Here is a 24,657-nt window from a genome sequence, read left to right on the forward strand (position 1 = left end):
CTTTTAAAGTTCTACAAGACAAGTGTCTTTGTGAAAGAATCGATTTCCTTCCTGTTTACTATATGTGACCTATCAATAAAAATAGCTTAGTTCGATTGCTTGTTCTGCACTCAGACTGCATTCAGATATATTAAAATAGTTTTCTTTTTTTTCTAAAGGAAGGGAGCAGTTCTGCATTTAAAGCTCATTTGTGACACATTTGCTTGCAGTGGAAAGGTTTTTTTCTTGTAAAATTGCAGGGTTTATGTTGGAGAAGTTCATGAATTATAGATAACATGCTGTAATTAGGACTTTTATTTTAGCAAGTTTCTTCACTAATAATTGAAACTATTTTCTTTAAATGCTGTGCATTATGATGATAAAGTGGTTGCAATAGATCAGACTTGCCTTGTCTATAATTCTCTTCCAAAATTCATTCTTTAAGATATCTGTTGTGTTGGATAATTGTGATGGTGGGGTTTTCCTCCTAAAAAGCAGGCTTAAATCTTGAGATATTTAACAAGTACAATGATATAATACTGCTGGAACACACTAAATGGCTTTGGTACAGATCACACTATACTAATGAAAGGCATGGTCTATACTAGAGGTTTGCACCAATAACTAAGTTCCAGTTTAGACAAGACCTTAAATATGCTTACTGAACAGCTTAGCGGGCAACTTTTAATTTCAGCAGCACACTCTGTTAAACCTGTTTATTTCCTGGCTAATTTATCAGACAATAGTGGATTTTTAATGTTGCCCACAAGCAGGTTGCTTTGTTGTTAAGTTTTTTAGTTCCTGAGAGAATTGTGGAATTATTTTCCAGGGATTGATCCAGCATTGCAAAAGGAAGGCAGAAATCAGACATCTGCTCCAGCAGCAACTTCAGCACCATCTTCATCCAAGTATCATAGAGGTCGTTCAGGAGGAGCCAGAGATGAACGCTATCGTTCTGGTAAGGATATGAAAATCACTCAGGAGAATACAGGTCATGTGATCTGAATGATTCAACCAGTCTAATTGCTGAAAGTCCTGTCTTGTTTGCAGTGTGCCTAGAAACCATGGGTGCTTAGGGACCTATGGTTCCTAATGAAAACCAAGGAACAAAGGCTGCTCATCAGAGAGGGTAAATTAAAAAATAATATAAAAAAAAGCTTAAAAATGAGTGGTCCTATAGCACCTTAGAGACTAACAAGTACAAATAGTACCATGAGCTTTCATGGGTACAACCACTTCTTCAGATGACAAATATGGAGCAAGAGGCATAGAGGGAGGATAAATGACTCACTAGCTCCTGGGTTGAGTTTAGCTTGTAGTGGAAGAGAACTGCACTTGACGCTAATTCATTTCAGCGAGCGACAAGAGGCAAGTAGGCACACTATAGAAAGATGAAGGGTATATCCACACTAAACAGTTTTTAAGACATGGCTCCTGCTAAAGTCAGGCAATATAAACACTGCTTGTCTACGCTTTCGGGGAGAAAAAACTACCTCCCCCGTAACAAGGTCTTTTTGCTTTATTCTGCCAACAAAGCATTGTTCACATTAGTACTTGCCTCCCCAGAGCTTTTGTCATGGGGGGTCGGATTTAAGCATCTGTGAACTACAAAAGCTATCATTCAATTGCCAGTGAAGACAAAGCCAAAATTAATTGACATGTCCAGCACCTTCTCTGATGGGAGTTCTCTCCAGCTAGGTATTCTGATGAAAGGGGTTGTGCCCACAAAAACTCATGATATCATCTATATTTTTTGTTAGTCTCTAAGGTGCTGCATGACCATTTGTTTAAGTTCTCCAGATAGAGGAGCTCCAGCTTTCTAGCAGGTTCACTTATGAATCGCCAATGATTGAAGTTTAGTTTATCTGTAGTAAGGAGTGGCCCAGGAATGAGTCCCCTTAACCTTAGGATGTGTCTCTATGGCAATTAGATGCCAGTAGTTGGCCAGCACATGTGGATTTGGCTCAGTGGCTGTTTAATTACAGGATAGCTGTTCAGAGTTGGGCTTCAGCCTAAACACTGGGACGATCCCATCTCTCAGGACCACAGAGCCTGGCTCCACCCCAAACCCATACCTTAAACAGTCCTGTGAGGTAGCATCATAGAATACTAGGACTGGAAGGGACCTCGAGATGTCATCGAATCCAGTCCCCTGCCCTCATGGCAGAACCCAGTACTGTCTACTCTAGACCATCCCATATACACATTTATCTAACCTGCTCTTAAATATCTGAGCTGGCAAAGGTCAGCCATGGTATTTTAATTTCAGTGTAGACTTATACATAGAGCTCCTCATACACAGGGATATCTGAGCGGTTGGAGTTACTGAAGGAATATTGGGATGAATTTAGCTGTAGCCTCCTACTAAACCAAGGACAAAATCTGTGTTTAGCAGTGCTGGGCAACCAAAGCCCTGTTCACATCAGTGACGTTTAGTTACCTGCTGTGCTCCGCACACAAGCAGCATTTCACAGTCCTGAAATCAGAGACTGACAGGTACATCAGACCTGGAGGCTAAGAACTTATCTCCTCTCTGTTCAGATTTTCTGAGTAGAGAGGTAAGCAACTAGTTGAGTCACTTCTCGACTATTCGCTCCCCCCCACTCCTGCTGTCTCTATCTCGGAGGGGAAAGGGGGAGCAGGAGGCGGTGCTGGGGGGAACACGCTCAAAAGCCAGTTCCCCCCACCACCCAGCACAATCTGCATGAGGGGGGCAGGAGAGGCAGAGGTGCAATGGGGGACTTGGTGCAAGCTGGGACTACTCAGTCCTGGCTTGCCACCTCCCCGGGAGCTAACCCCCTTATCCACTAGTTGACTACTCACTTTGCTTATTTACCTCTACTTACGATCCCTAGTTCTGAGCACTTGCAAGGAGCTAGAAAAGCCTATCACTCCTATCCTGCAGATTTTCTCTGGGAGTGGGGTCTGTATAAAATCAGGTGTCCACTTTGCCCCCCCAGAAGAGATGCACCTGGGTCGATGGAACAATGCTTTGGTAGACCTCCATGTGGGGGAGGGGAAGTGGAGTTTCTCCAGCAAGAGAGAAACTTGCTACAGGGTTACAACAACATAGCTGTAGTTCTATGGCTATGGCTCTGTGGTACAGACCACGTAGACACGGCGTAAATCACCTTATCTATATGAAAACAGCAATATTTACCTCATAGGAGGATTGTGAAACTTTAATTCACTTTTGTGTGAAAAGTCCTATAAAAAAGAAAGTTTAACAGCAGCAGTATTTCTGTGCGGCATTGTGCCGTGATTTATTTAGGTTTCTTAAGAGCTGGTGCCAACAGCTAATTCCACTGATTCAGTTTACTGTCTCTCTCTTTCCCCCCCCCCCCCTTTACTGCTGGCTTTCCTCCTGCATGGTACAGTTCTGATTACCAATCCCGTGATGTATGCCAAGAGAGCTGGCACTGGAGTCCCAAGGTCACTTTGGAACCACTCATGTCTCTAAGGTTCCAAAATTCTTTTCCCTGATACTTTTCTGAAATTATTTCCATAAAAATGCCCCAATAAGGGCGAAGAATCTCAGACCTCCATCAGAAAATAGGTGAAAACAGTATATCTCTGCCTTTAGTTCTATATTGAGATCGGTGGAAAAACATTTGACTTAATTTTAAAAAAGTAAGTGTAACTCTGGCATATTCTTCTGGCGATGTGTCTCCAATTTCTTTTATTTTCGTCTGAAGGAAACAAATTCTAAAAGATTTTATTTCTATTATGCTGAGGTAAAATACTTAATTCCTAAACTTATAAGTCATGTTTAGTTCATGACGACAGGGCATACACTGTTCTCTTGAACTCATAGGCAAGTTCTCTGGCCCTGCCATTGAATGACTACGGTGATTCTTCTGAAGTTCTGTGTTAAAACTATGGGCAGGCTGCTACTGGATGTGCAAAGCTAGGCAGGCTTGTGAAGTTAAAGGATCCATTGTATTCTGACGTTTAAAATGAAATGATTCAGTTTTGTTTCCAGCTGCTTTTGGTAGGATTTTTCTAACACAGCTTAGTGGAAAATATTAAACTACAGCAGATTTATTTTTTAAAAGGCAGATCTTTTAAAATACTTCAAAGCTGATTAATTCTATGGCTCATTGGCACCTTTTCATTTTTATTTTTTATTAAGTTAAAGTATTGCCAACCCATTTGGTAACCCACTGAGCTAGGTTCCGAGTGGAAATGCAAGGGGAAAAGACAGCCCCTGCACCAAAGCTTGTAGACAGAAAGACAAGATGCAGCAATTGGGTAAGGCAGATAAGCAAATTGGCTCCAAAATAGTTGCTAGAGAGACAAAGCTGTTTAAGGGTTAGCGCAGAGTACTTGGAACCAAAGTTCCTGGTTCTCCCACCTGTTTGCTCTGGATTGGCAAACTACTTAACAACAGTGTTTTATTTTCTTCATCAATAAAATTGAAATGTTATGGGTGGTGTGGCACAGCTGAATTCATTGTTTCCGAAGGTGCTGTGAAGCCGTAACTACAAGGTGCTAGGGCATGCCAGCATGGTGGCTATAATATACATGAACAACTTCTATTTAAACCACATGGAATATAATTCTTCCTAATGTGTTTTTACTTTTGCAAAACTAAGCATGGTAATTTCTGTTTTGCAGATATCCACACAGAGGCAGTTCAAGCAGCACTGGCAAAGCATAAAGAACAGAAAATGGCCTTGCCCATGCCAACTAAAAGACGGTCCACATTTGTACAGTCACCAGCTGATGCCTGCACTCCCCCAGGTTAGAAACACTCCTGTGAGTTGTAGTTCAGAATGGGCTAGATAAACCAAAGAGTTTCTAAGTCAGGAGACTGAAGTTGTGCAAAGATTGTTAAATACCCTGTGGCACTTTTATCTGGTATGTAATTTCTTGTCACATCTAAATTGCTGGTGATATGCCTGTTCAGGGAATGTGTGCTAAGTAACTCTCCCTTGTAAAGCAGATTACCTCAGCTGTGCTTTGTAATAGGTGAGAATAATTCATCCTCTGAGGCCTTTTAAAGGGCCAGTTATGAATGCTTTCACCTTCTTGGACTGAGAATTTCTCTTATGCTTCCTGATCCCTACTTCAGTCTCTTGAAGTTAAAACAACATTGTGGTTTTCTCTCTTTGTAAGATTAACACACAGCATTCAAAAGCAGCTTTCAGTTTTCCAAAGCTTAATAACTTAAAATGATGCACCTTTCTGAGGTTTGAAATCAGACTTTCTGTGATCCCATAATACTCAGCACCTCATCAGCCCTGCCTACTCTCAGAAAGTGGCTATCCTCAGTCTCAGCAATAAAATTCTCAGGAGGTAGGTGTGTTAGTCTATAACTTTAAAAACAAGTAGTCCTGTAGCACCTTAGAGACACTATGTATAATAGAGTCTCTCTAATGAGCTTTTGTGGGTTAAACCCATTTCCTCAGATGAGCAGAGACTCATCTCATCTGAGGAAGTGGGTTTTGCTCACGAAAGCTCATGATACTATATATATATTTTTTTTTACTAGTCTCTCAGCAATAAAGCTACTCACATAATTTGTTTCAGGTCCTGGTAGGGTTTCATCAGCTATTAATGAAGAAAACTTTTCCTGTGTTTCCAAGCAGCTTTGTGCATAAGGTTATAGGTTGTAAATGCAATTGCACAGCTGCAGACCATTTGTGCTGATGGCAACAATATCATAAACTGTGGGTGCTATGGTTTCACACATTGCTATGTAATCTCTGCTCATTCTGATTTTTATTTTTACATCAGGGCAATAAACTTATTCATATTTTTAAAAGGCTCTGACACTGCAATTCATGTCCTCATGTAGGAATTATCCCAAGTAGTATTAGCTAGGCCCTAGCAGCTGAGAGCAGTTAATGAACCTTACTTTGTTCTTATATTTTTGGACAAATGCACAAATTGTATTCTGTGTGGCAGGGGAATTAAAAGTGTTTAGCTGGGTCAGGAGCTCCTAAGCTCTTTGTCAGTGTATGGAACCTAATTTGAGTTACTACCATCTTCTGTCTCTTCATGGCCTGAAACTATTCACTAATGTCAGTCATGAGGTTATTACCTCAGTTTCCTCTTCGTAGTGGTGTTTTGTGCATTACTCACTCATGTCGCTCAGTGCACTGACAAAAAGAGAAGTATGCACAACAAGGAATTAAATTCCAGTGGGCTTTCCCCTCTCCATTTAGACATGGGTGTGTGCAGTGAGTTCTGTACCACACTCCCATGCCATGTATGGACAAAAGGAGAGGAGTGACCTGGGAAAAGGGAGTGATACCTCCTTTAAATCATCACGCCCCATCTCTCTCACAGCTGGTTTGGTGGCAGGGCTAGATACTCAATGGCAGGGAATCTTTATTTAGGGCCAGAAATCAGGAGCTGACTCAAGTTTTGATGGTAGCTGGGTGTGAAGCAGAGGGGAATATGTCACTGCAGTCAGTGACCTGCACTGACTGAATTGCTCTGAGATTGAGCTCTTCTGAAAGACACCAAGTTGCAGGCTAAGGGGGAGAATGAAAGGAAGGAGAAAGTCAAAGGAGTTCAATGTGCCCCCGCCCATTCCTTTTTGGGAGAGGAAGGAATAGAAGAAATGGTGTGCTTACTCAAACGGACAGATCATGGATAAATTATATGAAATTAGTGGGAACTCAGTTCAATTCCTGATAGGCAGGTATCCATGTTGTCAAAAGCTACCACTGCTATCTCTGACGGGCTGCCTGTAGTCACAGCAGAGTAGGGTTTAGACACAGGTGTCATCAGCTTGTGGGTGAAGCTTATTCAACTGTTAGCTATGCTGAACCTATGGTATGACTAGTTGGAAGAAGTCTGCAGGGCTCCATCAGGGTTCTTCAGCTGCAGGTTATTAGATTTCAGGCTTCTCTGCTAGGTCAGATTAGGGATGTTAGGAAGTGAGTAATTAGCTAATCGTGTGGTCAATAGAATTTCTATTGACTACACAATTAGTTGATAAAGAGGGAAGCTTCAGTCTCAATTCGTGCCATGTCTGGGAGTTACCCCCTAATGCCGCTCTGCAGTTTAAATGTAGTAAGACCTGGGCAGAGAGGTGGCCTGGCTTCTACTGCATTTAAATTGCAGGACCACAGCGGGGGTAGGTCCCAGACTTGGTGTGAACTGGACTTGCTCAGTCCTGGCTCGCACTGGGTCCAGCATCTCCTGTCCATGGGGGTAGATAGAGGCAACAGCTGGGAGGGAGAGCTTTTAAGCTGGCTCCCCCTAGCACCAACTCCTGCTTCTCCTGTCCCCTTGTTGCCTCTGATACAGAGGCAGCAAACGGGGGGAGAGTGGGGGGGAGTGAATGCGAGTGGTTGACTTGACTACTCCCTTACATCCGTAGTTCAGATGCTTATGTGAGAGTTCCTCCTCCCAAAAAGCAGATGGAGATCATGTGGTCTTATACTGTGAGTTTAAGGATTTAGCAACCTAAAAAATTAGGTGACTGTATCTGTAATAGACACTAGGCCCATGGTATCCAGCCAGTTCTGAAGCAGTAGCTACTATAGTGGTTCTGCGCATGTGCAGATTGCCCGAACCCGGCTCTTCCGGGTTGCAATCCGGATTGTATTATTTGTCGAGCCCTGGTTATCGCTATAGAGAAAAAGGCACGTGTGGCTAGTGGCTGGCGTGCTGGATAACACAGAAGTGGACCAATGACATTATTTAGCAAGCCACCAACTTTAATGATAACCATTCCGTCGACTAAGACCTCTAAAATAACTGCAGAAGTGAACACGAGGACCATACTGACATACACAGGATGAAAGGTAGTCTGAGCTGATGTAGGTGGGGGAGATTTTGCCTTGTAGCTTTTTGTGTCTTGTCTCAGCAGTGACCGTGACTTTTAACAAGACATTTTCCATATGGTATCCATGAATCTCCATACTCGGGGTGTCCCTAAGCTGGGAACACCCGTGCTATGGGCTCTGGCAGCTGGAGGAGGAAGTAGTTCTGCACATTGCCTCTCCTTCTCTCCCCAATCTGGAGGAGGGCCAGTGCAGTGATGTGCTTTTGTGAGGCTTTTTTCCACTGTTCCCGCAGCAGCAGAGGCAGTGCTTGGGAGCACAGAGCCATGTGTGCCTGCAGGAGTGGGGCACCCTACCCTCATCCCCCTCACACCCAGACCCTACAATGCCCTCCTTGGCAAGGCAAATTCTTTAATCCGGCATACCCTGTTTCCCAGGATCCCCGGATTAAAGAGGGTCAAGTGTACAACGGAAATTAATCTATTCTGTAGAAAACCACCAGATTTGAAGTGTTCACCATTAAGAGTTTTAATATGGAGGCTGATCAACCAAACATGTTCTTTTAATTTTACACAAATTACTAAACTGTCACAGAATTCATGGCATTCAGCACCTAACCACCTGCCTGGAGTTTTTCAAGAAAGTATCTCCCGCAGCCCTTTTTTTGTACACTATGATTTTGAGTTTAGTTGTTTTCTTTTTAGCAGAACAGGCTTTGTTGTCTTGTAAAAGATGCATATAACGATAACTTTGCGAACACCTCAAATTGTTTAAGCCTAATTTTCATATCATTTGTGACTTTTGCATGGTGAAAACAAACAGGAATTGTTTTGTGATTGCAATAATTCTGTTAAAAACAAAGTTGGTGTTTAAGTGCTGGCCGGAAGAAATCTGTTGAATCTTGTCCCTGGAAAATGTGTATTGGATGTCAGCACAAATGTCAAATACCAAATCCAGGAATAATGATGCGAAACATTCTGGGCTTTAAATGGTTGCTGCTTTATTTTCACATTCGTAGGTTGCTTCTATGCGTCCTAGATAGTGGATTGCCTGCAGTCAAATCAACTTAACATGAAACTACTATTAACACTTGTGCATGTTGGGGTTTTGCACTGCTCATGTATACATGAGATTGCAGCTGCTCTTGTGTGAATGGACCATCAGCTTTTCGCTCTAAATTGGGCCCTGACACATGCTGCCATGCACATCACTGATAAATGGGTTACAGCATGTTTATAGCTCCTTCACATTGCACTGTCAGGACACATACCCATGTTTACATACACATGGCATATTTAGAACAGTCTTTCTATTGTAGGAAAAACATTTCTGGAGCTGGTGAAGCAACAAATCACTTCCTTCACTGTAAATATATCCTAGTGTGTATCATAAGTATTCTGTGGTATATTAACTTTGAATTGCATTTGGTTCATTTGAAATACATACTTAGCAGTGTCTAATAGTACAAAGGGATACACTGACTGCTCTCCTAAGAACTAATTTTAACTAATTAAAAACTATTTTTATGGCAAATTGAGTAATTGAATTGAAACAGTATACCTAATTGCATAATTGATCCAATGAAGAAAACTAATTAAACAAATTGGCTAGAAACCCAGTGATCAAAAACCAGTTTTCCTGCCTTTCTCAAATCAAGTTATTTTAATTTTATACAAATGTATATTAAGTTAAAACAAAATTAAAATGGTTTAATGGAATCTCTTTACAGCTGCAAGGGAGACCTGTTCAATGTAGAGCCTTGAGCTTTGTGGTTTTTTTTTTTTTGACAAACTTGTTTCTTCAACAGGTCCAAAGGTTTCACTGTTTAATGAGTTATGTTTTAGGTTTATTACACTGAATGTGTTATCTCTGACAGGTGAACTTCCAATTGTGGTGCTTCCTGTGGATAGCGAGATGCACCTGCCGTATGGCAGGACCTAGACTAGCTGCTCTTTTGGCTCGCTTTAGTTATACGTTTTCTGTTATGCTGTTTTATTAGATTGAATTTTAACCTTGAAACAATGTGTTCTTTTGTCAGATATCTATTCAGTGTGACACTGTTACTGTTGGCACTTGTGCCAGTGCTCACTCCATCCATCCAGAAGTGAACCATGCAATGAAAGAGCCTTTCCTTTAATATCAATGAGCTTTGGAACAAGGTCTCATGTACATATCATATATTTAGCCCCATAATGATATTTTTTTAACTTCTTGTCTCTGTTCTTTGCCTCTTTGAATTTGAACTTGCCTTCCTAATTTTGTGATGTTCTTTAAATTGGCAGGATGTAAAACAACCCAACAGCTGTCGCACACTCTAAGACATAGGCGCATAGGTGGTAACCACCCCTCAGTGTTGCCAATGAGCAAATGAACTCATGGTCTTGTGGATAAGTACATTAAAGGCCACAATAATGCAGTAATCCTCCATCTCTTTAAGGCCGCAGAGGTGGACTGGTTCATCACTTGTGGTCTTGACATTGCATCTGGATTGGGAGGGCAGAAGGATCTTTTTGACTGAAGGACTCCATCTGTGGAATCCGGTTCCTTCCCCTCCTCATCTTTGTGGATTTCACAACAGTTCTTTCTGTTAGACACACTCAAATTTTGGCTATTTTTGTCTTCTCTATTGTTAAGTAATTCCTGTTGTTCCCCCATCCGACTGGTTGATTGGCTGCTCCCTTTATCTGCATGGCCTCCCTGCTTTATTTTAACTTTTGTACAAGACGCTGGGCCCAATGTGAGTCCTGGGTGCTGCATGAATGTACTAGAACTTGCTATTGATTTGCAGAATTTGCCTCTAACTGCAAGCCCTTTCTCTAGTTGGGTGCTGTATTTTTGCCTTGGCAACTAAGTGGGCTATGATTAGTCTGACTCGTGACTTGAGAGACCATTAAGGAACAGGACTGTAGACCAGTCACTTTCAGAAGACTATAATATTTAAATCCAAAGTCTAAAGTATATTTATATGTAATGCCCTGCACATTTACAGCACTAAATAAATTGAAATCTCTTATGATCGCTCTATTCTTAATTCATGGAACATGATAGAGGAAATAGTGTCTCCTTGCATATGCAACATGCAGGTCCCCGTCATATGATACTTTTTCTATGTACTGTTCAGGTACATAGAGGTACATACACAGGCAACTGCAAAGAGAAAGCTCTGCATACATGAATAGCTTCATTTGCGGGGGGATCATAAAGGTGCTGTAGTCTTCGTGTATCCCCGAAAAAGAGTCCCTGCATTATAGCCATTTGTCCATGTTTGTCCCTTCCAGAGGCTTGGCTATGACACAGGCTGATCTGATACTGAGTTTTCCATATCAGAATGACTGCTGCTGAGTAATACAGCAGCAGGCTTAATAGAGTTTGAATGGGTCGGTTAAGGGGGGCAAGGAAATGCACTAATGGGTCTATTGAAGGCAGGTCTAACTGTTAGATGATCTTTAAATTTTTCTTTACAGGTGTAAATGGGTTCAAACTGGCGAAGTTTGCTTCTTTATCAGATTTTATTTCCCTTTTGGTCTATGTAACCTTGTTAACTCCTAGACTCTAAAGAGCACCCTCCATGTTAGGAATGTGACGCCTTTGTCAATAGTAGGTCAGTAGCCCAGAAGCATGCTAAGTGCAATGTGCTTTCCCAAGAGGCTCGATTCTCTGTTTTGATTCCACACAGACACGTCTTCTGCATCCGAGGATGAGGGGTCGCTAAGGCGCCAGGCTGCTCTTTCTGCTGCACTGCATCAGAGCTTACAGAATGCTGAGTCCTGGATCAACCGGTCTATTCAGGGGTCATCCACATCTTCATCAGCATCTTCTACACTATCCCATGGAGAAGGCAAAGGGACCAGTGGGACACTAGCTGATGTATTTGCCAATACTCGAATAGGTAGGAGCTGGGTACTAACAGCACAACTAAAACTGCTGCAAATTTAGATCCTGTTTTCAGAAAGTTAGAATCTCCCATTGTCTAAGGAAAATTTGAAGTAGACATTGTTCTGTCTCCATGGAACCCACTGGGCTTCAGTAGACTCACCACCACTGAGCGTGGCCTCAGAGTTTGGAAAACTGCAGTTGGTTAGAGGGAAATATGAGCCTTCTGGTTTATGTCCCAGGCATGTGCTTACAATGTTGACATGCTTAGTTGCTGAGCTTTCTTTCTGCACATTGATGGCTAATTCTTGCAACTACCTGAAGCTGCTATTTGCATAAGCACTGTTGCCAATGTAGGAGGTGACTCTGGCCTTTATGTGCTGTAGCATGTCATAGTTGTATTTTTTTTTTAAACCAGTTGGAGGGGAGAATCCTTTGCTTTCAAAATTCTACTTGCACTATATATTCTAATAATCTCGTCTTACTATTTATTGTTTAAAAACAAACATATACAGCTATTCGTGAGGGAATTGCAATAGCACAAATTAAAGCTCTAACACAGATTTTAAACCTTGATTATTTTCCAACCTAGCTGTCCATGTTGCAGTGAAGGAGTGAGAGGAAATTACAGTTCTGGATACCCCGGGCTCAATTTTTTGGTGCTCCAAGGTGCTCCCTGCTGCTAATATTGCTGTATGAAATTTCAGGGTTTGTTTTGCTCCATTGCTCATCTTTCTTTTTTATACGCTCTTAAGGTTATTACTGCATCCCAGGGAGATAGCTGTATTTTCGTGCTTTGGCTTAATTGCTTTGGAGCAAGCAATTCATAGAAGAGTTTGTGATTTTTTTTCCAGCTTGACTTTATTCTGTTTCTTTGACATTTATATTGCTGATGTCTTTGTTTCTCTTTACTGGGATACAAGTGGTTTTCTGAAATGGAAAAGCTGGGAGATTGCAAATAAAATGTAGCCAGTATAATTAATGCTTTATGGGAGCACTTGAAAAATTGTGGAATGGAAAAAGAATTTCAGTTGTGTAATTGAGTCTCTGCTGCTGAATTTCGGTTGCTAGTTGTTCAGCACCAATGTAGTTACTGTCACATTATTACCTAATTTTCATAACACTTGTTTTCAAATGATGCCCAACAAAATCTTGTGTATGAGTTAGTTTCGAATAAATAAAAGCAATTTGTGTCAATTAATTTGCATTGGCAACATGAAATAGATAAGTTCATCAGATGTCAACATCTAAAATTGTATGCATCAGTACTTTTGCATAAACAATTTTATATGTGAGCTCTTTGGAGAGAGGACTCAAAAAAGTTCCTGCCAGGTTACTATTGCACAAGGTAGTACAGAACCAAGGTTCTTGTTCCAATTGAGCTTAGAAAAGCCACAGAGCAGATACATTCCCCACCAGCATAGCTCCCAAGATGCATAGGAATGATTCTTCTCTCTCCTGTAGGCCTCCTTCCTCGAATGTCATAAGATGCACAGGTGTGGAGCTCCTATCCTGCTTTCCTTAGGAAGTGGGTGACAGGTTTCCCTCCTCTGCATTCTTAATCTATAGGAAATTGGGGGTATCCTAGTGCCCCAGGTCTGTTGGTACTATAGAAAATATCATGCATCAGCTGCCTGGGACCTGCTCTGTGTGCCTGGTGTTATAGTAAGCTTCCTGCTTCTGTACAAATCCTGTGTAAGCCTGTGGGGCTTTTAATTTTTCTTTTAAGAAAAACAGTGTTATAATGCATGCTGTTTATTTCAGTTAGTAGCTAAACTACTTAATATAATTCTTTATGCAAAATGCATAACTTGCAGCATTACAATCAATGAAATGTGAAACTATAAGCATTAAAGACAGGAAATGACCAGTTAAGATTATTTTCATTAATATTCTAGTGCCCATTCAGGTCACATGTTTGCTTAGTAACCACAATGGTCTGTGAGGAAAAAGCATATTCCCGTCATCTTAAACTTCTGTTCATGCTTACATGTGAGTTACTTTATAGGCTAGTTGTTACTTGAATCTTGATATATCAGTACTAGAACATTTACCCTACCTTGCTTGGGTCCTTAATTCAGTTTTTGTTTTTTGGAAAATAAAATGAAAATGTTCATGTTTCATTTAAATTATTGCTCTGGAGTGGGGCTAAGAGGTTCACTATGCAGGCTACCCTGGAGAGAGAGGACTCCCCCAGCCCTCTGTTACCACAGCAGCTTGGGCCAGGTGAGAAGTGTCTCTCCATGGCCGCTGCATCAGGCACAGTTGGGGGAGGAGTACATGTCCGCTGGCTAGGGCAGGTCCAGGTTCATCTGCCTCCTGTGCTCCCCAGGCAGAGTGAGGAATGCAACAAATTGTGCACTTTCCCCTTGCTCCCTGACGAAGGCGAACCGCCAGCAATGTTCCTGTATGAATTGGAGTGGGGGGGGGGGGGAAGCCCTTCAACACCCCTCGGCCTTCCCTACAGGGCACATGCAGGTTGGGAGGCTCAGGGCTGGAGCAGTTCCAGATGGGAAGGGAGGGCACCCCAGCCAGCCCCTTTCACCTGCATGGTGATTATCTCTCTTTTGAATAGTTTTATGAGAAGCAGTTCAAAGCCATTCACATCCTATTTTCCTGACACAACCTTGCTTTAAGTTATGATAAGAGGACACTGTATACCGAATTTGGTGGTCCTCATTCTTACCGTTTAGGAGGAGCTCTTGAACAGACGGACAAACTCTCAAATATATTGTCATAAGTGTGAATTACAAAAGTAATGGAGTATTTATGAAAGTTATCTTAATGTGGTTATTTCTAGTGTGTTCAGTGCTTATATTCTTTTATAGTAATGCTCTAGTTACTTAAGTTACATTTCTTCAGTAATATTAAACCTGGTTTAGCAAGGCATTTTGTGTAGGATGGTAAATATGCTGCAGCCAACTTGTGTACTTTAACAACACACTGCAACACAAAGTGGCAGCTCAGGATAAAGTGAGAAGTACATATCCAATTAAACCTACAGAGAAGTCTTAGCTAGACAAAATGTATTTTCTTAAGTGGAGCAGAGCCAGATTTAGCACTACTGCTATTGCACAAAGGACCTTGGAGTTTTGAAGTGAATCTCTGTTTTACATTTCATCTGAAAGCCAAGACCTCCAGCAGCAAAATGCTCTCAAATTCCTCTCAGCACTGAAAAATGGAAGGCCAGCATCACTTCATAGGCCTAGACTTTTCTTGCAGGTCTGTTAACAACTGCTGTCCAGTTCCTCCTGCTTTGCTATTTAAACTGAAGTGCACCACATGATGACCGCATCATTTTTCTTTTCCAAACTCCTTCCGAGGGTTATGTTTATAACTAATGTTTTCCCTCTTGTTTAGTTTACAAAGCTGTAACTCAGGAGGAAGTCATGCATTGTGAAACATTATTACAGATCAGATTCTAGCCGGAGATAACACTGCAGCTTTCTGTTCTAGGAGTTTGACCACCAGAAGGCAAATTTTTATCTAAATACTTTTCTCCCCCTTTCTAAAGAGTTCTTAAGGTATAGTGGTTAGAGTAGTTATATAGGCTGGGCTCCGTCACTAAGTTGCTTTGTGACTTTGAGACAGTCGTTCTCTGTGTCTCTTTCATTGTTGAGGATTGATAATGCATGCCACCTTGGGGTGTTAAAATAATGTTTAGAAATTACCCTGAGATGCTTTCACAAAAGCCATGGTGGAAGGGACAAGCATTATTTTGTTACTGAGGGTGGTAGCTGAGTAGTAATTGACACTTTACTTAGCACTTGGCTAATGGAAGGTGCACGTTAAACTGAATATCAGTTTTCTTCCTTTTCAAGAAAATTTCTCCGTTCCCCCTGATGTCACTGCAACTACCTCCTCGTCCTCTTCCTCAGCACGCCCAGCAACTATTGATCTTCCTCCATCAGGAATCGTGAAAGGCATGCACAAGGGATCCAATCGATCTAGTCTCATGGACACTGCTGATGGTATGGAACTGTTCTGAATGCCTACAAATGACAGCATGGTGTGGGAGTAACTGAATGAGGCAGGGGTGTGTGTCAGTGATGTGCTTATATTTACTATAGGTTCCTAAACTGTTTCAGACTCTACAAATACACCCTGTTGAGTTTGCGTGGTTGCAGTGTCAGCCTCAGTATCCCCCCAGACTGTGGACACTCTGTGCTACCTACCCACTCGGAGGGGAGAGGGGGAACCTGGAGCTGAATAGACTAAAAATCACACCCCAAGGTCAATACACTTAGTCTCTGTTGGTCCTGGAAGTCCAGGACTTTTTGGACCAAGATTTTTTGTAAGTCGTTTGCTCAGTGTTCTTGAGAGCTTACCTTCAATATAGCTATTTTAGAGAACACTGGTTTCTTGGTGGGGTGAAGCAGATTTAATATTTCCCCTAAAGTCCTTGAAAGCCAATTATAATCTAATTTCAAGCGAGACTGAATGTTTCAGAGGATGGAAGCTTTATCATCCAGATTGCTGACTCGGTTCCTGCCCTGTGACTTACATTCAGTGCCATCAGATGACCTCTGAAGGGACTTTTCATATGGGAGGTTCCTCAATCTAGTTCCTGATGGACAAACAAATTAAAATAACAAACACTGACGGCAATCTGAGCAGTAGCCCAAAATTGTATGAGGTCTTTCCATTACTCTCTGATTGCTAGTGAGAGAGATGACATGCGGGGACATGTGAGGTGCTTGCACTGCTGATGTATTTACTCTTAGGGCAGAATAGTTTAGTCCCCAGATGGCTGACAGATAAATAACTTGGCATCTTCCAGTGCTAAATTTACTGGTAAATGTCAGGCAACAGGTACAGAGCTGAAGCTCACAGACTGTACACAGAGAAGGAAGGCAAGGTCTGGGTAAACTCCTTATGAGGAAAGAACAGATTTTTAAATGAGCACAAAAATCAGTCATGCTTAGGGAAACTGTTAATTTCTTTGGGTAGGATTTTCAAAGGAGCCTTTATCTCACTCTAGCATCTGACCTCATGTTGAAGGTGCAGCTGGTAAGGGTGGCTTTTGAAATGTTGTTGTATTGGAATCCATATAAACTAAGGAGAGACTAATGAAAAAACAGTTCTTAACTACATTTTGTGCTGTGGGTCTGATCATACTGATTGTAAACTGGTCTGTCTAAGGCAAAAGTGGTGCTGTTGCTTGTAGTTCTTAGAACGCCCTCTGCTGATCAAGTCGTACAGTAGTGCTGCTATTCATTTTGAAGATCTGCTAAATTCCTTGCCATGTTTCACATCACATATAATGTACCAAATACAGATGAAAACAAGACTTTAGAAAGGGAGGAGATAAGTCACTAGCAATTTTTGCCCTCTGGGTTAAAATAGAGCCAAACCCAGTAGTGCCAATCTTGAGTGTTAAGTTTGTGTCCATTGGCAAGGCAGGTAGGAACAGTAGGGGAAATAATTTCTTGTGAAGAGAGATATTAATGTTGCTAGAGATGATGAGCTTATTGATTTGCTGAATTCTCTCCCCCTTCCCTCCCCGGCCAGGTGTCCCTGTAAGTAGCAGAGTCTCCACAAAAATTCAACAGCTGCTTAACACCCTGAAGCGACCAAAAAGGCCACCCCTGAAGGAATTTTTTGTGGATGATTTTGAAGAAATCGTGGAAGGTAACAACCAGCAAGAAATGCTCTTATTGCTCATTTGAATGAGCACAAACACATGATGTGTTTTGTTATGCTGTTGTACAGAGTTGACTTAGAGACTGATTTCCACTAAAAGGTGATAAGAGCACCCTAGGATTGTCTGTGGCCAAATTCCATTTGTAGGAATGTAGTCATTATATTAATCCATTCCCAGTTGATGGATGAATGCTGTAACTTTCCACAGGGCTGTCAGTCCATTCCCTTTCACCTGTACTATATTAATGCAAACTGCATACACTTTTTTTTTTACAGAAAGTTAATGGATTTTGAAAGCCAAATTTCTAAAGTCACTGAACTCTAATAATTTCTCAGTGGAAAATGTGGGTATTTTTTAATTAGTAACTTCAAAGCAACTTGTGGCTTGTTGGTTCATTATAGTGGGATTACATTCTAGTTCATAGGTTTTTACCAGCCACGTTAATACAGTTCCTGGGTGTCTTCCAATTGTGCATTAAGCAGCATGACTAACATGTCACACGTGGTTTATTCTCTCTCTCATCTCCTCCCCTGGGGGAATGTTGTTTGTGCTGGACAATGTGTTGTTTTCAGTAGGGTTTTGTTTTTGGTTTATGGTTTATAAATGTACAGGCTGCCTTGTGTTGTCTGTGGAACAGCATTTTTTTTCAGTTCTCTTCCCTGCTTATGAGTATGTGAAATGGGATTAACTATGTGCATGGGGTAATTTCAGTCCCGCAGCCTGACCCCAACCAGCCCAAACCAGAAGGGCGCCAGATGACACCTGTGAAAGGAGAGCCACTGGGAGTTGTTTGTAATTGGCCTCCTGCCTTGGAAGCAGCACTGCAGCGCTGGGGAACCACGCAGGCCAAATGTCCCTGTCTCACTGCACTGGATGTTACAGGAAAACCGGTCTATACCCTGACGTATGGTGAGTGGTGTATTTTTGTTCCTGCATTGCTCTTAACATTCTAGGGTATGCTAATCATCTGGGCAGGCTGTGGATCCAGCCCATGGGCTGTTTTGCCCACCCTTGCTCTAGAACTGTGGTCACCAACCCATTAATTGGGAGGGCTCGACCAGTCGATCGCAAGGCATTCAGCAGGGCCGCCCCATTCCCTCCCCACTCCCAAGAAAAAGCATCCCCTAACGCTACCTCCAGTGACAATGGAGGTAGCTCTGGCTTCCTGCAGGTGGGAGGGGAGTCCCGCAGCTGAACGCTGCTTCCAGGGTTTCAGGAAGTGCGCAAGCTGCTCCCCCTCCCCCAGACACCCGGCATGGTACCTGAGAGGCCAGGTCTGTGGCATGCTGGGAACTTCCTTCCCTCTGCTGGCTTCCAGGGAATAAGGGGACTTCCAAAAGAAGGGGTTTTTCTGACATTTGGCCCAGTCTAGATGGTTAAACTGTGGTTATCTGACTGATCGTGTCATCGATACAATCTGTACATGATTAATTGATAAGGACCACTGTGCAGACCTGCAGCAGAGGCAGGTCCAGGAGCCAGCTCGAGCTTGGACTGAGCAGTCCTGGCTCGTGCTGGCTCTGAGAGCCACCCGTGATGCAGCTCTGCATTTTAAATGCAGTAAGAGTCATCAGGCTCTTACTACATTTTAAAATGCAGAGGTGCAGCGTCCTGGACCAATCCTTAAGACTGATCCAGGCAGTGGGGAGGGGTTAGCGGCTTTGGGGCTAACACCCCCCCCCCCAGTACTGGCTCCTGTTCTCTCCCTGCCACCCCTGCTGCTTCTCATAGAGGCACTGGGGGTGGAGGGGAGAAAAGCAAGTAGTGGATACTCCAGTGCACTACTCACTAATGTCCCTAATTATCACCTATGTAAAAAAACTCTGAGATTTGCAACTGATAATGCTACTTAGAAGTTGAGTACTGTTGTCCATGTGATTGGTTGATGTGGAGATGACAAGCTTCTTCTTTGTTTGTTTTAGGTAAATTATGGAGCAGAAGCCTTAAACTGGCCTATACGCTGCTTAATAAACTGGGGACGAAAAACGAACCTGTGTTAAAGCCTGGAGACAGGGTAATGAGCTTTGGAATGTTTGGCTCTTCTTGTGTAACAGGAAGAGGGCTTTTTTGCATTGCCATTTACCATGAACATTACAATCTTGTCCTTTTAGTAAAGATGAGTACATGACTCATTCTAGGGATCCAGTCTATTTTAAAGAAATGTTTACAGGCCACCTAGAAAGACCCCTGTTCGGCCTTCAAGAAGAGAACTCTTGGGCTGAGCTATTCAGAAGTCCCTGGAAGAGTTATGGGGGTGTATGTTCGTAATTCCCCTAAGTGCCTCTGAAAATATCCCTACATGATTGTCTGTCTTTAGTAGCAGTGCCTTGTCAGAGGTTTTACCATGCTGCTCTTGATATTAGTTAAAAGGGTCAATTCTGTCCTTCCTTTGTATGTATGTATAGAAAGATTAATGACAGCTGTATATGTATAGGAATGTAAACACACACACAGACTTGTATGGGAGTAGTCGATTGCCTGGTAAGTCTAGTCTTATTGGGTAGTTGAGTCAACTACTTAACTACTTGCTCTCCGTTCCATTCTCCCCCCCACTCCACACCCACGCACACACCCACCCACACACACACACACCCCACCCACCTAGCTATGTCAGTATCAGAGGCAGCGGGATAGGAGCTGGTGCTGTGGGGAGCCAGCTTAAAAGCTGGTTCCTGCCAGCACTGTCTCCGCTGTGCCACTTGCCTCCTGCGCTTCTGCCTCTATCAGGACCTGCTGCTGCAAAGCAAACCCTGTTCGTGGCCAGCCCTGGATGCTATGAACAGAGACTTCTCCAACAGCAGCCCTGGTCTGTGGGTGGTATGGACAGGGGCTGCTGGACCTGTCGTGAGCTGAGACTGAGCAAGCCCAGATCAGTCCCGGCTCATGCTAGATCAAGGAGCTACCCCCACAGTGACTCTGCAGTTGAAATGCAGTAGGAGCCGGGCACGCCAGGACTGAGAGAGCCTTCTGTTATTAACTAATTGTGTAGTTGGTAAAAATTGTAATGACTACACAATTAGTGGATTACCTGCCTCTTAACACTTACTGTTATGTTATAATCTGAACATACATGACTGCTCTTTAAAAATGCCTTGAAGACCATGAAGTTTATCTTTGTCTCATTTCTTCCTCTGAAACAGAGGAGTGTTGTGAGCAAGACAAGAGAAGTCATTCTTCCACTCCACAGTGTGCTGATTAGGCCCCAATTGGAGTATTGTGTCCAGTTCTGGGCACCACATTTCAGGGAAGATGTGGAGAATTTGGAGACGGTCCAAAGAAGAGCAACAAGAATGATTAAAGGTCTAGAGAACATGAGCTATGAGGGAAGACTGAAAGAATTGGGCTTGTCTAGTTTAGAAAAGAGAAGACTGAGAGGGAACATGATAGCGGTTTTCTAGTATCTAAAAGGGTGTCACAAGGAGGAGGGAAAAAATTGTTCTCCTTGGCCTCTGAGGATAGGACAAGAAGCAATGGGCTTAAATTGCAGCAAGGGAGGTTTAGGATGGACATTAGGAAAAACTTCCTAACTGTCAGGGTGGTTAAACACTGGAATAAATTGCCTAAGGAGGTTGTGGAATCCCCATCTCTGGAGATATTTAAGAGAAGATTAGACAGACACCTGTCAGAGATCGTCTAGACAGTTCTTGGTCCTGCTATGAGGGCAGGGGACAGAATTCGATGCCCTCTCAAGGTCCCTTCCAGTTCTAGTATTCTGTGATTCTATGAAACTAAAATGCCAAAATTCCTCATTGGATTCTGATTGGAGGGTTGATGGTCATGTCAGCATCATGCTAAACAGGATGTTTTTAGCAAGGCCAATGGAAAAGTTGGCTCCACTTAAAAAAGAACCTGTAAAGAGAAGTTGTTCTACTAGCCTACTCTGAAATATCACTGCAGCTCATTCCCATGGGATGATCACCCTAAAAAGAAAATTTCTCATGTGCAAGGATATAATGCAGTAGGAAGTAGGGATGTAAGGGTGTAGTTGACCACCCAATAATCCAGGAGTGGGCAATAATTTTTGATGGGGGGCCACTTGAGAAATTTTTTAAGTGGCCACTGACCATCCTGGAAGGGGCAGGGCCAGGACACTTCCTGCTTCCCGACCCACAGACCCTGATTGGTCTGTGGGTGGGGGAGCGCACAAAGTCTTTGCGACCTCCCCTTCCCCCCTCTCCTGCGAGAGAACTGTCAGCTGTTTTGAACAGCTGGTGATTCCCTCTAGGTACCTGTGCTCCTCGGGGTTGGAGGAGACTTCATGTGCTCCCCTCTGCTGCTCCCAAGTCAATCAGGGCCTGGGTAGGGGGAGCATGTGAAGTCTCTCACTCCCTGCCCCCACCCTGCAAGGGAGCACTGTGCTTAAAAGTCCACCGCCAGCTGAGCAGCAGTTGACTTTAAGTGTTGAGACCTCGCACAGCAGGAGGAGACTTTGTGCGGTCCCCCTAAGCCTTGATTGTTCTGGGGGCAGGTGGGAGTGTGCAAAGTCTCCTCCCTCCCGGACCCCATCCTGGAAGGAGCGTCCTCCCACCCTGCCAGGAGCGCACAGTACTTCTAAGTGCCATGTGTCGTACCTTGGTGTTCTCGTACCTCGGTACCTTCGGTGGTCTGGACTGTCAGTGTCAGCATCGTCTGGTCAGGGCTGTCCTGGCGCGCTCCTGACAGGACCTCTACTCCGTTGATAAACTTTCGGCTGCGAGCGTAACAATCGGTACTCCCTTTATCTAGAGTGTTAGACCCCGTGCACTTGGGTCAACACAAGAGATCTCTGAGAGGCCCCGGAAACGACAGATGCAGGCAAGGTTTGAAATCAATCGAGCAGGTTTATTGTCAAATGCGAAGCTCTACCAGTTGGTAACAGAGATCAGTACAATGTTACACCACTGGGCACTATGGCCTGCATTGACAAGGTACCAACACCAGGCAGGCCTATTGCCATATAACAAATATGAACAGCAGTTAGTTAAAGTTAATCTACTGTGCAGTCTGTAAGTTTAGGCAATGACACCTGCCGTTCAGGCGCCTAGTGCGCCCCCCCCAAGGTCGGCCGGAGAGCACCCTCTGCGGTGTCCTTTTATAGACAGGTACAAACAACTTACATAATTTCTTTACGTACCAGGTTACCACCCTCTGTTGCCTAGTTACCACCCCTCACCTTACGGAAGGGGGGCTTGCTTACTGTCCTTCATGCTGTCAGTTCCAACCCGGTCCTGAACCTAGGTTGGTATGTGCATTAGTTTTTAGGGAGTTTTTGTACCAAGACATTTCTTATTAAGATGTTCCATTACTCCCCTTTGGCTTACAGTCTGTACCCAGTGCTTCCCTGTGTCCTTCCATGCTCGACCTAACTTACACAATCGCACAGTTATCAATAGGGCCTCTTTCTTGGCTCCTGTTACTGAACCAAAGTCTTGCTCACTAGATTGCAGGCCTGTTGCTGTTTTCATGTTATAGGCCTCTATTTAGGCCTGCTGACTCCATGTTACTGACCTCAACTTACTACACCACGCACTCCTTGCAGGGCGGGAGTAGAATTCGTGCAGCTCCCCTAGCTCTGATTGATCTGGAATAAATTGGGGGTGGCAGGGCCTTCACAGGCCAGATCAACTCACTTGATGGGCCCGATCCAGCCCATGGAGGCCCTTTTGCCCACCCTTGAGATAAGCATATGCTTATCGGGTAGTAATGTCAACTACTCACTTTCCCCGCCTTCCTTGCTGCCTCTGTCAGAGGCAAGTGAGGGGAAAGCAGGAACCGGTGCTGGGGGGAGCCAGCTTAAAAGTTGGTTTCCCCACCCCACCCCACTGGGCAGGAGGGGACACGGAGGTGAAGCAGTCCCAGAGCCAGCACAAACCAGGACTGCTTAGTCCTGGCTTGCACCAGTGCCCCGGGAGCTAACCCCACTGCGGCTCTGCAATTTAAATGTAGTAGGAGCCAGGCTGCTGCGCGTCCGGCTCCTACATTTAAACTGCAGAGCTGCAGCAGGTGTAGCAAATGGCCCTCCCTCCCAATCGACTAGTCAAGTAGTCGATGGAAATTCCATTGACTACTTGATTAGCTGATTAATTGCAATTTAACAGGCCTAGTAAGAACAGGTAACAGGGAAAACTGTGAAATGAACATACTTCAAGAATAAAAATCATGGGTGGTTTTGTAGAAATAACTGTAAAGAAGTAAACTCTTTATGGAAAGAGTTTCTGCATTAAACAGGTTTCTACCATCTACGCATTTGCTCTAAACAGAATTTGATTTTCACAAATTTTTAATTGCTAACCATAATTTAGTATTTCATGTGTTAGGACAAAAGGGAGGTCAGTGGATTTTTTGGCAACATTTTTACTTTATGGGGTGTAAAAGGGAACAGCCATTGAGTTGACCTTCATTCTTTTCGTTGAATTAAACAGCTTTAATGCTGCTCCTAAGATGCTGTGGGACTATTGTTTTTTTTAAGTTACTTCTCTAACCAGATACTTCTGTGAATTGTAGGTGGCTCTTGTTTACCCCAACAATGACCCAGTCATGTTCATGGTGGCGTTTTATGGCTGTCTGCTAGCGGAAGTGATCCCAGTGCCTATAGAGGTACCTCTTACCAGAAAGGTAACGTTGACGCATCTTAGAGGAATGATAGGCTGATGTGGGATGAAAACCAAATCAGACCATCAGCCTCTGCTTTGATAGTGTTTCAATAGTGACCAATGTGGCTTTAGCAGTTCTTCTGTCCCAGCACAGTGTGCGGGAATCATAGGTACCTGACATTTCAGAATCTAAAACTGGAAAAAATTGGCTGCCTTGGAAGAATTTTGCTGAAGAGGTGGATTTCCTTAGACACTGTGGTGGACATGTGTCTGTAACAGAGTGAATGTTTCCATATGTGCTTGTTAATCTCCCTTCTGATAAGAATGTAGGAGCTTCATTTCCAACAGAGATGACCATTTGCAGCTCCCTTCTGACTTCAGTGTCAGTGATAAGTGCTCTGCTTCTCTGAAAAACAGAGCCTTATTGACAGTCGCCTCTTGCTGTATAATCTCTGCTCCCAGAAGGGCTTTTTCTGCTCTAATGTTGCCTAATTAATGCTATTCTAAAAGCTGTGAAACCATAGAATTTCATGAGAGGAAACTATGGTAACGTAATAATGGCAACTGTACAGCAAGAGTGGTGGTAATGAAACGGTTAATTAGTCTGGTAATACTGTTGGTTTCTAGAGCTTTGCTTTGCAGCCTCAACATGACAACTGCTGTGGCAATCAAAATATCAAATTAAAGCCTAATATTTGGCCAGTCAGGTCACTTGATCAGCTTCTCATTCCTGTGCTTTTCTCGTTGTGCAGTAGGGTTAATGGGTCGAGTGAAGGGGGACAGAGGACATTTAATATTTTCTTTACATAATCGCTTTTTGTTTGAGGAGGCAGTGCTTTTCTTAGTG

At 43.2% G+C, this 24,657-nt stretch overlaps 1 protein-coding gene across 3 annotated transcripts in view; it reads left to right on the forward strand.

Annotated features, from left to right (window-relative positions):
• Positions 1–24,657, forward strand: part of DIP2B (DIP2 acetate--CoA ligase B (putative)) — a 173,594-nt gene that overhangs the window by 107,363 nt on the left and 41,574 nt on the right. Inside the window, exons 3-10 of one of the 3 annotated variants that reach the window (XM_075902043.2) lie at positions 809–937; positions 4,597–4,722; positions 11,398–11,610; positions 15,416–15,565; positions 17,106–17,225; positions 17,950–18,147; positions 19,161–19,252; positions 23,722–23,832. In XM_075902043.2, the coding sequence (XP_075758158.1) occupies positions 809–937; positions 4,597–4,722; positions 11,398–11,610; positions 15,416–15,565; positions 17,106–17,225; positions 17,950–18,147; positions 19,161–19,252; positions 23,722–23,832 (1,139 nt within the window). The remainder of the gene's footprint in view (positions 1–808; positions 938–4,596; positions 4,723–11,397; positions 11,611–15,415; positions 15,566–17,105; positions 17,226–17,949; positions 18,148–19,160; positions 19,253–23,721; positions 23,833–24,657) is intronic. The other 2 variants (XM_075902044.2, XM_075902045.2) reach the window with 2 other exon arrangements.

This window comes from Pelodiscus sinensis, chromosome 31 (genome assembly GCF_052426305.1).
Source record: "Pelodiscus sinensis isolate ZL-2025 chromosome 31, ASM5242630v1, whole genome shotgun sequence".
In the NCBI taxonomy this organism is placed as follows: Eukaryota; Metazoa; Chordata; order Testudines; family Trionychidae; genus Pelodiscus; species Pelodiscus sinensis.